Source organism: Penaeus chinensis, chromosome 22 (assembly GCF_019202785.1).
Source record: "Penaeus chinensis breed Huanghai No. 1 chromosome 22, ASM1920278v2, whole genome shotgun sequence".
NCBI lineage: Eukaryota > Metazoa > Arthropoda > Malacostraca > Decapoda > Penaeidae > Penaeus > Penaeus chinensis.
In genome coordinates, this window is record NC_061840.1 from 3,413,008 (window position 1) to 3,428,007 (window position 15,000).

Sequence of the window (15,000 nt, forward strand, 5' to 3'; positions counted from 1 at the left end):
ATTTTACATTTTTCTTATTATTATTATTATTATTATTATTTTTTTTTTTTTGGTTGTTGTTTTGTGTTTTATTGTATTTTTCCTAATCATCTTTCCACTAAAAACAATTACGGTTATATACAGTAATAATCCAATTACAAATTTATTCTCATTTCATTATTATATTGAAAATGTAAAGTGATTTGAAGGATTTTGTCTGTAATGTTTTAAGAATAGGAACTTCAAAGTATAAAATTTTTGTTTTCAAGAAAACTATATCTAAACTTTTATGTATTTGCCTGAGCCATTGTTATATATGTTATACATATAAAAGACATATTTTAGCCACACAGTGATAAAGACATATGTTTATGCAATATAATTGGTAGATAAATGGATATTAAGTTGCTTATACTTTTCATTTTCTCTTTGATCTTCTCTTATAATTACTGTTATTATTATTATTATCATTATTATCATTATTATTACTATTACCATTATTATTATTATTATTATTATTATTATTATTATTAATATTATTATAATTATTATTATTATTGTTATTATTATTATTAATATTATTATTATGATAAGCATTTAGGTATTATTGATATAAGAACTAACTATTTAACCATTCATTTAATTTTGTTTAGAGATTGGTCACGTGTGAAAATTCTTGTGTGTTTGTCTGTTTAGATGTATGCATGTCTGAGATTGTGAGGCAGAATTATCACATATTACCTAACTCTTCCTTTCATTTATTGTTTGCAAAATGCATAAATGCATAAAACATATTTTGTTTGTTTGATATTTGCGTTCTTTAAGGTTTCAGAGGCCTTAGCAGTGTTGGTGCAGCATAATTTAGTAACTTGGGAAGAATGGCGACCTCAGATTCCAGGCTATACCCTTCTCCATGACAGAATTCTACTCATTTTGCGATTCCCGAGGTAAGACGGAGACCTTTGAGTTACTGAATTTATAAGGTTGGAAATGTATAATGATATGTGTATTTTTTAAAGATGTGGGATGTTATTTTGTGTGTGTATGTGTATTAATAGTAATAAAATGGTTTTAAAGGGAATATAACTTCACCTAAAGTACTTTTCAATATCAGCATATATGATAAGATTCATTTCCTTGTTTCATTATCATAAGAAGAAAAGAAATAAAACCACCATTACAATAGAATCATCACCATTAGTATTTTTTTGCTATCCCATTATTGTAACTCTTGTAATTTTCTCTCTATTCTGTACAGCCCTATTATGTTTCAATGCCGCTCCCTTTTGGCAGGTATGTTTACCTCGTCCGAGAGCAGTATGGAGAGGAAGGAGAGATGGTCGTCGATGTCCTGCTGAAAGAGGGCCAGGCCACAGCCTCCAGCATCATTATTACATCGTGTATCAAGCTGTACGAAGCTGCTACAGATGGTAGGATTTCGGTTGGGCTTTGGTTTTGTTTTTGATGTGCATTTTGTGTTTAGTCCCCTTTTCTATGTTTATCATCTATTTTGATTGTTCTTTCTTTCTTTTTTTCTTTTCTTCCTCTAACATTTTTTGCCAAAGACAGATTTTATATGAATTAACCTTCTTTCTTTCTTTCTTTCTTTCTTTCCTAAAACATATGTCATTTGCTACATCTAAGAAATGTTTGAAATACGTTCATGTTATTGAGTTGTCCCTTTATTTATCAGCTTTCCCCTCTCTTTTCTTTTATCTTTTTCATTCCATTGGATCCAAATGCTTCAGTCCCATCACTTGGCCCAAAATAGGGGCATTAGGCATACATAAGCAGCAACTCTGACAGGTGTGCGGCTTGTAGGCTAGGCGCACATGACAGCGACAAGATTCCATGCCTCCCCTTTGTTACTTTCTCTTTTTATGCTTAAGCATTTTGAGTTTGTTTGCCATTTTCCAATGTCTGTATTTGTGATTTGCTTTGCTTTATCCAGATGGTAATAGACTATTTTCTTTGCACATGCTAAATATTATCTCTCTAGGTAGTCCATAACTCAGTGGAATAATAATAATAATGGCTAACATTTGATTTGGGTAGTAATAATAAAAAAAAAGAAAAAAGATAATGATGATAATATTCAATTTTCTGTAATACAACCTGCAGCAGGAATAGGATTTTGAGCATGGAAACAGCATTTTCCCAGGAGCTGGCGATCTTCCAGTCATGGCTCGTTGATAGTACATTTCACATTCGCTTATCTTTGGGAATAATGCAAAAGCCTCTTCCTAAATGCCAAGTGAGCCTAATTATCCTCATAGCGAGCCATTCTTATCACCCCGGCCCACAGCCAAATTTTCCCATGACGGAATGGTCACCTCACCTGCCCTTCAAGCCAAATCTTTTTCATGACGTGATGGTCATGTCATTCATATTGTAGTATACCAAAATTCATTCTGGAGTTCTCGTTAATGTATTTGTGTATTGAGCTTTTTCTTGAGGGTCTGTTAGTCCGCTTCACAAAAGTAATTATCCAGATAAATTGGTATTGATGATTGAACATGTTAAACTATAATAAAGGTAAAAAAAAATCTCTGGAAAGGTTAGCAAACTGTAAAAGACAAAAACAGGGGATATATGGAGAGGCTATGACAATTTTATATAAGATATGTCGTAGCAAAAGACCCTACTGTATACAATATAGTTAAAAGGATAAGGTAAAAGTTTTAAAATCCTTTTAGATTTCATTTGTAGGTCTAGATATGAGGGTATGCACATCTAAAGGTGTTCTCAGACTAATTGCCCAAAAAAGTGTTAACCCAATGCCGATGGGCATGACGTGTACATACATGCTATGCCCACTGTGAGTCACTTGTTTGATTGTTTTTACACATAGATGGCTACACTTGTACTAAGTCACCAATGAGCCAGTTACGAGTACTGCCTGTCTCGCCCGTTTACCCTTTTCTTTGATTTACGAAAATATTTTACATTATCTTATTTTGCTGTTACTAATGTTTATAACATTATAGTAATTATAATGTTTATAATAAAAATAACACCATTGATATTCATAGCACTAGTAAAAAATACGTTTTTCCCGCCAGTTCAAATCACGTAAGGTCACAAGGTCTACTAATTGACTCCTTTCTGGCTAAGCACTGTGCAGAGACATTTCACAAAAATATAGGAAATGAGCACAGCATTTTCCCCATTTTTTATTAATTTTCCCCAGCGGCATTGGGTTAATGCACTCTGTATCTTGATTGTAGTACATTAACTTGAACATGTTGATGCTATTGGTATGGATAGAAGTTTAAACAAGCAACCATTTAATAAACACATTTTTGGTAGTTGGTCTTAGAAAAGCTTTGGTTGTGCATTCCCTGTTCTTCAAATAGGATTTTGGGGCAGTTTTCCCCAAGTTTGAGAAAAGACTTTGAGTTGTTTTGGGTAGTGTTTGATTATATTTTCTGAAAAAAAATGTTGGGAAAATGAAAGAAGAAAAGGAAATATGTATAAATATGTATTTATGTACACTCACTAAAAAAAGTATCTTTACTCGGGAATCGATGAAACCAAAACAATCACTACCTGATTAAGAAAGGTTAGTACTTGTTATTTTCAAAGCTTGGAACAGATGAAGTTTCATAATGTGTTCAAATAATGTTTTGGAGCTGATATAGCCAGGACCTCATATCATGGAAATATTAGGAATTTCATATTGCATAGACTATTCGTAGCATCATAATTACGCTTTACTCTGAGGGACTATCAAGAGCCAAAATATCAAGAAGATCAGGTATTTTGAAGCCAACCATGTCTCTGTGATCTACCAGAGACAAGGCTAGAAGTGGGTGCCCTAGGAGGAGGAAGATCAAATAAATGTCATTTAGAATTATAAATCAATTTCTATTGGTAACATCTAGCAGGATTTCACATGCTGCAGCATGCAGACTGTCAGAAACTGCTGAGCTGTTTGAGTGGATGCACAACATCAGGGTCGGGGAGTTGACATATGTCAGGCCCGGCAGATGGAAATCTTGGATGAGTTGCTTCTATCATCGATGAGGACCAAGGTGTCCCCTAAGCAGGAGCCATTTTACTTTGTCCAGGATAACAGCTCATCCACATGAGTAGTGTTGTATAGGTTTGATTTCGGCAACACCCCGAGATTACAAAGTATCGCATCAACCCGAATCTCTTGATCTCAATCCTATTGAGAGTGTTTGGGCAGCCATAGCCAGAGACCTCTCCCAAGATCATACCCACAGTCATTATATCATCATTGCCTAAGCAATTACAGCATAGCGATTGCGCTGTGCAGACAGTTAACAGCAGTGTTAGTGGCTTCCATATCACTAGACTTGTCAGCATTCACCAAGCTGGTGGCCATTACACAAAATATTAAAAGTTTTATACATTTCAAAACCCTTAATTTCTCAAATGTAGCCAAGCAAAGTGAGCAAATAATTAGAAAAAGGAGGTATTCTAGGGGCAATTTTAAGCCGAAACAGGATCCATATGGGTGCAATTAGTAAAAATGGTAAAAATTGTGGCCCTTGGGGGCCAAGCCAGACCTGGGAGGGATATCAATATGTAGTCGAGTTCACAGCACTTTTTTCCAACCGCCTTTATCGCTTGTAATATTGTTAAAGACAGAAAGAGTAAAGATACTATTTATAGTAAGTGTCAGTGAGACTTGAAGTATCATAAAAAATAACCATGGTTTATAGAATTATTACTGATGAAATGATATTGGCTTTGACATAGTACAGGTGCCACATCACTAACCCATATAAAAGAGAATATTTTATGGTGAACACCAGATAAGAATGACAAAATTAATCCCTTTTTCATATTTGTAAAAATAGAGGTAGACAATGCATTACATGCTATAGCTGTTATCCATTCCAGAAAGTGCAGTTGCCAAAGGGAGCTTGGAGCAGAAGCACATCGTCGTAAGAAACCACCTGCTTAAACTGATTGAAAATGAGTTCATACAACGTTGTCCATCTCCACAAGACTCTAGTGTTCCTGTTCCTGTTCTTTCCATCAAGGAAGATCAACTTTATAGGTATATTCAGCAGTCCTCTTTTCTTCAGACAATTTATCATTAACTTCACATTAATTTTTCATCTCCAAGTTGTGGAGACATAGTCACAAATATTTTGATTATTTGATATTCTTTGCATGTCTTGCTTGTAGAGTGAGTGTGAGAGAGAGAGAGAGAGAGAGAGAGAGAGAGAGAGAGAGAGAGAGAGAGAGAGAGAGAGAGAGAGAGAGAGAGAGAGAGAGTGTGTGTGTGTGTGTGTGTGTGTGTGTGTGTGTGTGTGTGTGTGTGTGTGTGTGTGTGTGTGTGTGTGTGTGTGTGTGTGTGTGTGTGTGTGTTTGTTTTACCTTAGCTTTAACCCATTGTTACTGGGTACAAGTTCTCTCCAGTGGAGTTTTGTTTTGTGAATTTTGTTGTATGATGTACAACAAAATGCTGTTTCAGATTTTGTAATGTATACATTGCTAAGATTGTGTGTGGGTATGATATAGAACTATATGAATTATAATTATTCCTTTAAAGTTTATTTCATATTCCATAATTTCTTCTTTGTCTTCCTTTGTTATTGTTATTATTATTATTATTATTATTATTATTATTATTGGTATTGTTATTATTATTATTATTATTATTATTATTATTATTATTATTTTGTTCTCTTTTTTGTGAACTTATAGCTTATCATCAGACCTCCTAGATCTAAAAGCCTTACAGCAAGAAATCCAGTTACGTCGAGCGGGAAACACAAAGCCAGGTGTTACTCATCCTGACGCCCAGATCTACTGGAGGGTGAACTATGACAGATTTCACATTGAGTTCAGGTATATTGGACTTTGCATTTTGTAATTATGGTTTTCAGTAATACTAACTCAGTTGATTGTAGAATTTTGGAGTTTGCTTTTATTTGCTCTGGCCACCAGCTAATGTCCTTATTTAAGATATCCATCTTTAACTTTTTTAATCACTCCTAAAATAGTCATTACAGCCAGACCCATTCTTGAAATTTCCAGAGACAGTGAAATCAGGAACTGTGTAGTCCGCCGTGTTGACCCCTTAGCAGGAGAGTGCCTGGGGGCCATGCTGAAGGTGTCTTACACGCGCTCTGACCCCTGGGCCTCATCCATGAACGTCGTGACAGCCTCTGAGATAAGAGATCAACTCAAAGACCTCAAATACTTAGATCAGTATCTGAAGATTCTAGGTAGGTGAACCTCATGTGGTTAAGAGATTTAACAAACTGCTCAGGATATAACATGTGCCTGTGGACAATGACTGGATGAGAATAAATCTAGTATCTTATATCTTTAACCCCTTGGTGATGGGTGTAGAAAACTAAAAAAAAACTCTACACTCTGGCAATCAATGGCAATGTGTCGACTTTGAGCGCGGGAGTTCGGTACATCAAGTCAAATCACCGCCTCGGAGTGCTTTGGCGTGCCGCCGCGGCGTACAGCGACACGCCACATTTCAAGCGGTTTGTTTTCACATCTATAGACCCGTTGGGAATGGGTTAAGACTATCCAAAGTGCAATGAAGAGAAAAGTTTTTAATCTAAGCTCATCTCCTTTTCCAGAGGATGATAGTGGTGGCTGTGTGCAGAAGGTTGGTGATGCAGGCGGAGGACAGTACAGGCTGAACATGGCAAACGCTTATGAGACGATGACACATACCCTCATCGACAACATTGTGCAAGAGAGATTTGGCTCCAAAGCAGCACGTATATTTAGGTGAATTTAAAATTCTAGATTTTTTTCTTCCTCCTCCTCCTCTAATGCACTGCACACAGGGAGAATGGCTAAATTTTTAAATTGTGCAGTTCTTGGGTTAATTGTGATTTTTTTTTTTTTTTTTTTTTTTTTTTTTTATATTCTGCATTAGCAGCAGTGTGTGGTGTTCTTTAACAAAGGCAGATATAATTTGATAGATAAGTAAAGTGTAATAGAAAGCTATATATTCCTGAGAGATTAGAACAAATGCCTATCATTGTTTGTTGCAGATAATGATAATGACTCCCACCTAATCTTGTCACCCACTCGCACCCTTTCCCCTTCTGCTCCCCTCCTCCCTCTCTTTCCCTATCCTTTCACTCCCACCCATCCCTTCTCCTCCCCTCCAATCCTCTTTCTCTGTCCTGCATTTCTTCTCAACTCCCTTGACCTCCTTCCAGGCTAATCCGCAAACACCGCATGATGGAACAGGAACAGATTGGGGAACTCAGCATGATTGGTAAGAAAGAGGCCAACTTGCTGTCATACCGGCTGTTGCATGACAATTTCTTCCGCATTCACGAACAGCGCAAAACCCTGGCACCATCCCCTGCGAACAAGATCATCTACCTGTTCCATGTTGATATGAATTCGGTGAGATGAGGGAATTTTTTATTTTTGTGTGTGCGTGTGCGTGTGCCCGTGCCCGTGCCCGTGCCCGTGCCCGTGCCCTTGATTCAGTGATTGAGTGAGTGAGGGATTGGGTGTGGGCATGGGTGTTAACTTGTAGATTGTGAAGGAAATTGTGTGCATCGGTGCATGTTTGACTTCTGAAGTATGGATGTATGATTGCACAGTAAAAGTCTGCAGACAGTTAGATGTACTGTACCTTGTGTTTGTGTTTCTTTGTATAAATTCATTTAGATAGTGATGATGGCTTTTGTCCGTGTTTTGCTGTTCATTTTCCTTCCGATATGAATTATCTTTTGACCTTTTATCAAAGTTCACACCTCTCTCGGCTGTGCTATCCCTCCTTCTCCCTCTCCTCCACAAACACACACACACAATTATCCCTTTATGTTGCAACCCATTTGCAGGTGGTGCGCATGATTCTGGAGTGGTGCTATAAGGGGCTCTACAACCTCATGGTACAGAGGGAGATGCGGGCCAACTACAACCGCAGGCTGCTGGAGAAGCGCACCAGAGTGGACACCATTGTGGAGAACTTGAAGCAGTCAGGAGGCTCAGAGGAGCAGATTCAGGAGGTTTGTTGAATGACTACTAGCTGTAGTAAAAGTAGTAATAGTGGAAGTAGTAGTAGTAATGGTAAAAGTAGTAAGAGTAGTGGTAATAGTTGTTGTGGTATTTGAAATAGTAGTATTAGCAGCAATAGTAATAGTAACAGAAATAGGATTTATAGTACTAATAGTAGTAGTGGTAATATTAATATAGTGGTAATAATAGTTACAGCAGTAGAAGTAGTAATAATAGCAGTAGTAATCACAATTAATAATAATAATAATAAATATTATTATTTATTAATATAGTATTAGAAATGGTAGTAGTAATAAAAGTAATAGCCATATAGTAAATATGAGGAGAAGTAGTAGCTATAATAAATAGTAGTAGCAGTAAATTAGTTCTAATACTACTACTAGAACTCGGTAGTAGCACTTGTTTGTGCATGCATCTCTGTTCAGGAACAAGTGTGCAATCCAATCACAATTAGAGCAAGCTTACTCTTCCTTAACACTTGCACAATATATCCTAATGGTTTCATGGATAGGAAAAAAAAAGTATGTTTATTTACTTATTTCAGTATTCATATATATCATTTATTCATAGTAGGAATAAACTAGTCTAAGTTATTTGGATTATCATCTGTCATTCTCAAAAATAATCATTAACAGGAGACATCTGCTATATAAGAATTCCTATTTATTGATAACAGCCAACAAACTCGATTTAGGGAGAAAATATTTCTATTTTAAAGCTAATTTTACATAATGAAATCCATTTTAACAAAAATTAACATCCTCTTCCTTCTTTCCTTTTATTTTGTATCCTTGCTCAAAAGGTGGAGGAAATGGTGACCCCAAGTGAACGAAGTCTGGTCGAACAAGTCCTCACGACGCAGGACAAACTCTTTGACGCCGAAACGGGTCTGGATGACACCGTCTTCATCTTGCAAATGTTCTTGTATTATCAGATGCAGAAGGATTGAAAAATATTCAAAGAAAGTTGGTGTAATTTTTTTTGTGATAATTTTTTTTTTTTTTTCTCTGAACTTGTATATAACATTTTAATAAATGTGAATTATTGTTTTGAATTTATATCACTTTTTCCTTCAGTATGTAACTTGATATAATAAAGGAAATATTTTTCATATAATAAAAATTACTAATTTACATACTTCTGTGTTACTTGCAAACACTTAAATCACTACATTGCTGGAGTAAATATTTCCCAAGCTTAGAGTAATTTTGCCATTGCCCCCAAAATATATTGATCCAATAGATAAAAATATAAAACTAGGGCCTTCCAATATATGCACAATTTTCATAATCACATGGAGAGAAGAAAAAAACACAGGGATACGTCAATAAAACAATTCTTCAACATTTCAAAATTTATTAAATATGGAGAATATAAGGAGATCCTAAATTTGTTATAAAATTTGTTCCAGTTCTTCCTGGAACTCATGGTTAATGTTATAAAAACAGCATATCTCTCGGTTCCCTTATATTTATCACAAATACAAAATGTAACAAATAACATTTCAATAACACCATAAGTGAGCAAAAAAAAAAATAAGTCACAGGGCGAGATTAAGAAACAAAAAAAGAAAAGCTTCCCATCTCTGCAAAAACAAGGGAAAAATTCTCAACTATTCTGTTGTCTCTCTTTATCACATTTTTCTTCCCAATCCTTAAGCTCTATGTTTTGTATTTTTGGATTTTTACCCCTGATGATGCAAGTTATGTATATAAAAAAGCAGTTATTGGGAAGCGAGAAAAAAATGAGCACAATCATTAATAGAAAGAAAAAAAAAAAACTTTTCATACCCATTCATTAACTTCAAAACATCACACACCTACTACTGGAGTTGGGGGAAAAAGAAAAAAAGAAAAGGCAAATCTAAATAAATAAACAATTTTAAAGTTCATCGTGGCCCAAATGAGATGTCACAAAGGTAACCATATCGTCTAAGGATCTGTCACCTGTGTATTCACTGATCTGTTCCCCACCTTTGTAAAGGAATAAGGTTGGGAAGCCATTTACCTGCAAAAATAAGAAAAAACACACAAATCAGTAAAATTATTTTTTTTCACTATTAATCATTTTATTTACCTATATCAGTGATAAACCTAACCTCAGCTAAAGAAAATGTAAAAAAAAGAAAGTTAATTCCATTAACAAGAGTTCAACGGAGTCTTCCATACATAATGTGGCTAGCAACACTACAGCTTAAAATTTCGAGCTAAAAAAAAAAAAAAAAGGCAAATGGAAAGAATATACAGAACATAATAAATATATGACAGAAAAAGATACAAGAAATCCCTCACCTTCTGCTGGCTACACAGTCCTCTGTTAACTTCCTGTGTGCAGTCAACCTTAGCAATTTTGACCTTATCATGACCCACAAATTTGCGACCCAGTTCTTCATAGGTAGGAGCCATTCGCTTGCAGTGTCCGCACCTGTGAATAAGAGGAATTCAAAGTAGAATTTACAGATTATGTATACAGCTTACGCTGTACTACTTGCTTCAATTCACTGCTTGATTGCAAGTTACTTAAAAAATGTATTTGCAAAGACCCATTACACTAATAATTTCAATTGTGCTTTTGTTGGTGTGAATAGGTATATAATTAGTTAGTGGGTAAAAAATAACCCATGGATTTAAAAAAGATACTACCCTGCAATGCATCATATTATTGGAGTAACATTCGTATGTGTACAGCTGCCCACTTTCCTGCCACCTCCTCGCATGAAGAGGGGGTTTGCATCCAGGCTTTGTGATGGGGCTACAGCATATGTCTGTTTCCGTATCGTTTGACCAATTTCAGTGTGACCCGGTTGCGGACTCATGCAGATGGATAGGTTCGACCAGCTGAATACTTTGTCCAAGAGGACAATAATGTGGAAGCTCTGACCAGTCATGTCACCTTCAATGACTGGTTTCTCTTGCCTCTTGCAGGAGGGACATCACCATAGACATTGTTGTGGAAGTTCCATGGTCCGTGACTAGCTTTCAAGACCTTCAACCTGAGTAAGAGGGCTGCATTTGAGCTGAAGGTCTATAAGCTTTCTGCCTGCACCAGCTTAGCAGCCAGGTATGCTTATGTTTCCAGGTGTACACCAGGCCGGACCATAGCAATTACCCACATCCACGAGTAGTGCTGCAGTTGATGGAATCTGACAACTTCATTGGGAAGGGATGCCAGGTTGCCAACTCTTTCACTGTTGTAGGCAGGTAGGACAAATGTGATGGGCACAGCCTGGCTGAACATGAATGATGTTCATGCCCAAGGACCTCAGTTGAGAAGGATATGTGATGTGGACTACCAGAACAGCAAGGCAGGTGTGCAGAGTTTGCAATGGAAAGACCACAACACACATCACCATCCTGGCTACAGTCCATACCAATGGAATGGATCTATTCCACAACTCTTCAGGTGACATGATGAGCCAGGACTTTCAGGTAGACCTCTCTTTGGGCCTTCTGCCTTCACAGAGGTCCTTGACGGCATGAGGTGTCGATGGTGCTTCGGTGTGGGGGTTTGGAAGACCCATTGCTCTGGCTGCAGTGCAGGACTTCAACTACACATGCTTTAAAACCTAACAATGCCCAGTGATCCACCGATTTACCATCATAAGTTCTTTTACCAAGAGTAGCAAATCTGATATTATTAGAGTCTGAACTCTCTACTGTAACTTCCAACCTATACAACAGGTGTTGAGATTACAACTCAGCTTTACAAGCATGCTAAAGTTTGAAAAACTGTAAGGTTTCCCTTCACTTTAAGTGCCTGTCTCGAATAGGAAGGCCAACTCCCTCTGACGAGCTATCTGTAGATGAGGTGCATCTACCACTTGTCTGGTCTTTGTGATCTATTTGGGGATTGTTTGAAGCAAGTTCCCACTGTTATGGCCAGGTGCAGAAGATGAATTGGAGATCTATGGGGGAGCCAGAGAGGCTCCCCAATTGGTGAAGGACTGAGGTGTTCTGGAGGATCACCAGATGCTGATATGAAGCTTAAGTACATGGGGGCTATGTAAGCAAACAGGGAATGAGGGGAACCTGCAGTCCAAGCAGAGCCATGAGGTGTCCATGTCAACCAAACTGATCTCAGCAACGAGTTGCAATAAGCTCATGGTGTAAGGTATGTCCTTATGCAATGCTACCCAAAACTTGGTCCAACCTTAGTCAGTGCACAGTCCACCTCATATGGTTAATAAGTATACATATTTATGTACAATAGGAGTTCCACGCAGAAATTCCAACCCCAAAGAATAAACATTTTGATTTCAAATAAAAATTACCAACAAATATAAGCAATCCTAATAATACCTACCATGGGGCAAAGAACTTGACAAAGGTGTAGCCTTGCTCAATGGCATTCTCAAAGTTCTCAGTGGTGAGTACGACAACTGGGGAGCGAGGACCATCAGCATCTTCATCTTCCTTCTGTTTTCCAGCTTCATCTCCTAGCATCTTTGCCACAAAGGCCTTGAGGTCTCCATGGCTGCGGTCTCCTGAATATTTTTCCATCTGCAATTTCCAATGGATCATTAGTTTTTTGCAGGAAATAGTAATTACAATCAATCAAAAGTGAAGGATATATCATAGGTCCTTTTCTGTCAGCCAATATATGCATTACTGAATTTTTATACTAAATTTATTTAGACAACTTATTCTTTACTGACACACAAAGTAACAGACTTGATCAATCATAATGACTTGGTCAAACCCCTTCTATGACATGAAGGATACTGTATTTTACTGCCATATTCAAACTGCACTTTTCCCATTAGTTTTCATATTGAAGATCAAACTCAAAAATGTTCTATTTGGTAGACTAAATTATTAAATATATTATATATCTTATAAAAAGGAAGAATGCCATTGAAATTAGACATAAGCCTAAGAGCAGTTTTGTTGTATCCCCCTCCTATGTGTATCTAAAGGAATTGTTTGTAATTAGTTTCTAATCATCTACAATATTTTTAAATAATATTTATAAAAACAAATAAATGAGAACGTCAATCTTAATACTCTTGACAGTCCTAAACAATTCTGCCTTTAAATAACCACAAAGAAAATAATGACAACAATCTACAGAAAATATATAACGCGTCTCCTCCCTTACCTTCTTCCCTTCCTCAATCCACAGGAGAGTTGGGTAGCCTTTGACCTCATACTCAGTGCAAATCTCACGGTACTTTGTGCAGTCCAGCTTTCCGATCGTCACAGACTTATCATGCTCAAAGGTCTTGGCCAAACTATCCCAGGTTGGGGCAAGTCTCTGTAGGGATGTAAAAGCAATGTCAAGAAAGTTAGTCAGGAATGTATAATTTCTTTACGTGCTCCATGTCAGTAAAATAGAAACCCGAGCTATAAAATATCCATTCTTCTCAAATATTACCACAAATTAATCAAGTTAGTTTTATATCTGACAGACCTAAGCAAATAATAACAGTACATAAAAGAAATAATTACAATACTGTTAATTACAACATCCTTATCAATAATAAAAAATAAAAAAATCGTAGTATTAATCAAAAACAGAAAAATCTTGAATCAATATCAGAGCAAAGTCCCCACCTGGCAGTGGCCACACCAGGGAGCGTAAAACTTGATGAAGTGGTTTCCAGTAGCCACCACGGTCTTGAAAGTTGCGTCTGTGAAATCCACAAGCCCTGCGAGAGCATCTGGGACTGCAGCTTGCCCATCATCCTGGTCAATAGTAAGGGAGAGACAAGAACTGTAGATCATGAAAAGGAATATTATCATCTACAAATTCATAGGCTGTTAAACTTTGTTGATCTTTCAACTTCAGACTGATTCCTTAATATTCACAAAATAATGGCTTCTCACCTCTACTTCTGTTCCTAGCTGTTCTGCAATGAACCTCTCCAAAGAAGCCAAGTCTCGAGGTCCACGATACTTGACGCCGCCTTCCACACCCTTCGCAAAAAGCTTCAGTCTGTATTGGGAACCACTAACTATTTAAAAAGGTATTGGTTATCTTTAAAGTTTGAAGAATGTAATAAGCAGTATGCATTTAGAGGACATACAAAGTGGCTTTCAAAATAGAACTTTTTCCTTGCTGTGTCAAATTCAAATCCACTTGAAGCTTTCGTGATGCATGGTTTACAGTCCAAAATCTAATAAGATAGTGCTGCTGCTTCAAGTAAAAGCCACAGCCCCATGTTTTATATGCTGGCTAAAGTATGCAATCCTTTGTGCAGTCTTGTTATCTTATGATATGGAACTGACAAATGCAAGACTGTTTGTGAGTATGTGAGCATCTTTAATAATTAGCATTATAAAAAATAAAAATAATGTCTCTTTACACTGAGCAAATCCTTACGTAGGGTATCCTGTCACATCTTGGGAGGAGCAAAGTGCAGTGTGTTGTGTGCAGTCAACTTTGCCAATGACAACCTCTGATGACTCCTGGCTGTTGTATTTCTTTCCCAGGTCATCCCAAGTTGGACTTAACCTTTTGCAATGGCCACACCTGAAAGAGCAAGAAAAAATGCTTTGTTAAAGAGCTATGTTTAAAAAAAGTATATATACAAGTAAAATGTAAAACGGTTAGATACAAGAAAAATAACTTATAATTTCCCACGTGGACTACCCATGTAGGGCGAGTAGGTATTAAAAAAAAAGAAAAAAAAAGGAATAAATACCTTCCTTAACCATCATGATGAATTTTACTTTTTTGTAAATTTATACCAAGCTTAGGGTTATCAAACATTTATAACCTTCAATAAACTACAATAAAATATAGAACCTTTATTCTTCATCTTGTTGGAAGTGGAGGTTTATGGCTCTCAGCATACAGCATGACTCGCTCACAATACAGGAGTGTGATAATTAGGTCAAATAAATGAATAGGAAAACAAGAAAGCAACTAGGAGGCATTGGAAAATAGAGGGCTGAAGAGACAGAGACATAGTCTGGACAAACACAGTACATATAAATACAAATAACTAAAGAGTTTAAGAAAAATTAATACAAAAATAAATGCCAAGCACATTCCATATGAGAATCATACATGACAATGAATACAAACAAC

General features: G+C 36.6%; 2 protein-coding genes across 2 annotated transcripts in view; one reads left to right on the forward strand and one right to left on the reverse strand.

The window, feature by feature from the left end:
• LOC125036894 (DNA-directed RNA polymerase III subunit RPC3-like) overlaps nt 1–9,017 on the forward strand; it is a 10,495-nt gene extending 1,478 nt beyond the window's left edge. Inside the window, exons 2-10 of the mRNA XM_047629832.1 lie at nt 805–926; nt 1,273–1,409; nt 4,852–5,011; nt 5,665–5,808; nt 5,998–6,188; nt 6,561–6,714; nt 7,155–7,347; nt 7,791–7,958; nt 8,771–9,017. Coding sequence (XP_047485788.1) covers nt 805–926; nt 1,273–1,409; nt 4,852–5,011; nt 5,665–5,808; nt 5,998–6,188; nt 6,561–6,714; nt 7,155–7,347; nt 7,791–7,958; nt 8,771–8,917 — 1,416 coding nt within the window. The 3' untranslated portion in view covers nt 8,918–9,017. The remainder of the gene's footprint in view (nt 1–804; nt 927–1,272; nt 1,410–4,851; nt 5,012–5,664; nt 5,809–5,997; nt 6,189–6,560; nt 6,715–7,154; nt 7,348–7,790; nt 7,959–8,770) is intronic.
• Nucleotides 9,018–9,307: 290 nt separating this feature from the next.
• Nucleotides 9,308–15,000, reverse strand: part of LOC125036895 (thioredoxin domain-containing protein 5-like) — a 6,989-nt gene continuing 1,296 nt past the window's right edge. Inside the window, exons 2-8 of the mRNA XM_047629833.1 lie at nt 14,290–14,439; nt 13,794–13,902; nt 13,521–13,652; nt 13,066–13,221; nt 12,271–12,467; nt 10,260–10,392; nt 9,308–9,975 (exon numbers count right to left, since the gene is read on the reverse strand). Of these exons, the coding sequence (XP_047485789.1) occupies nt 9,850–9,975; nt 10,260–10,392; nt 12,271–12,467; nt 13,066–13,221; nt 13,521–13,652; nt 13,794–13,902; nt 14,290–14,439 (1,003 nt within the window). The 3' untranslated portion in view covers nt 9,308–9,849. The remainder of the gene's footprint in view (nt 9,976–10,259; nt 10,393–12,270; nt 12,468–13,065; nt 13,222–13,520; nt 13,653–13,793; nt 13,903–14,289; nt 14,440–15,000) is intronic.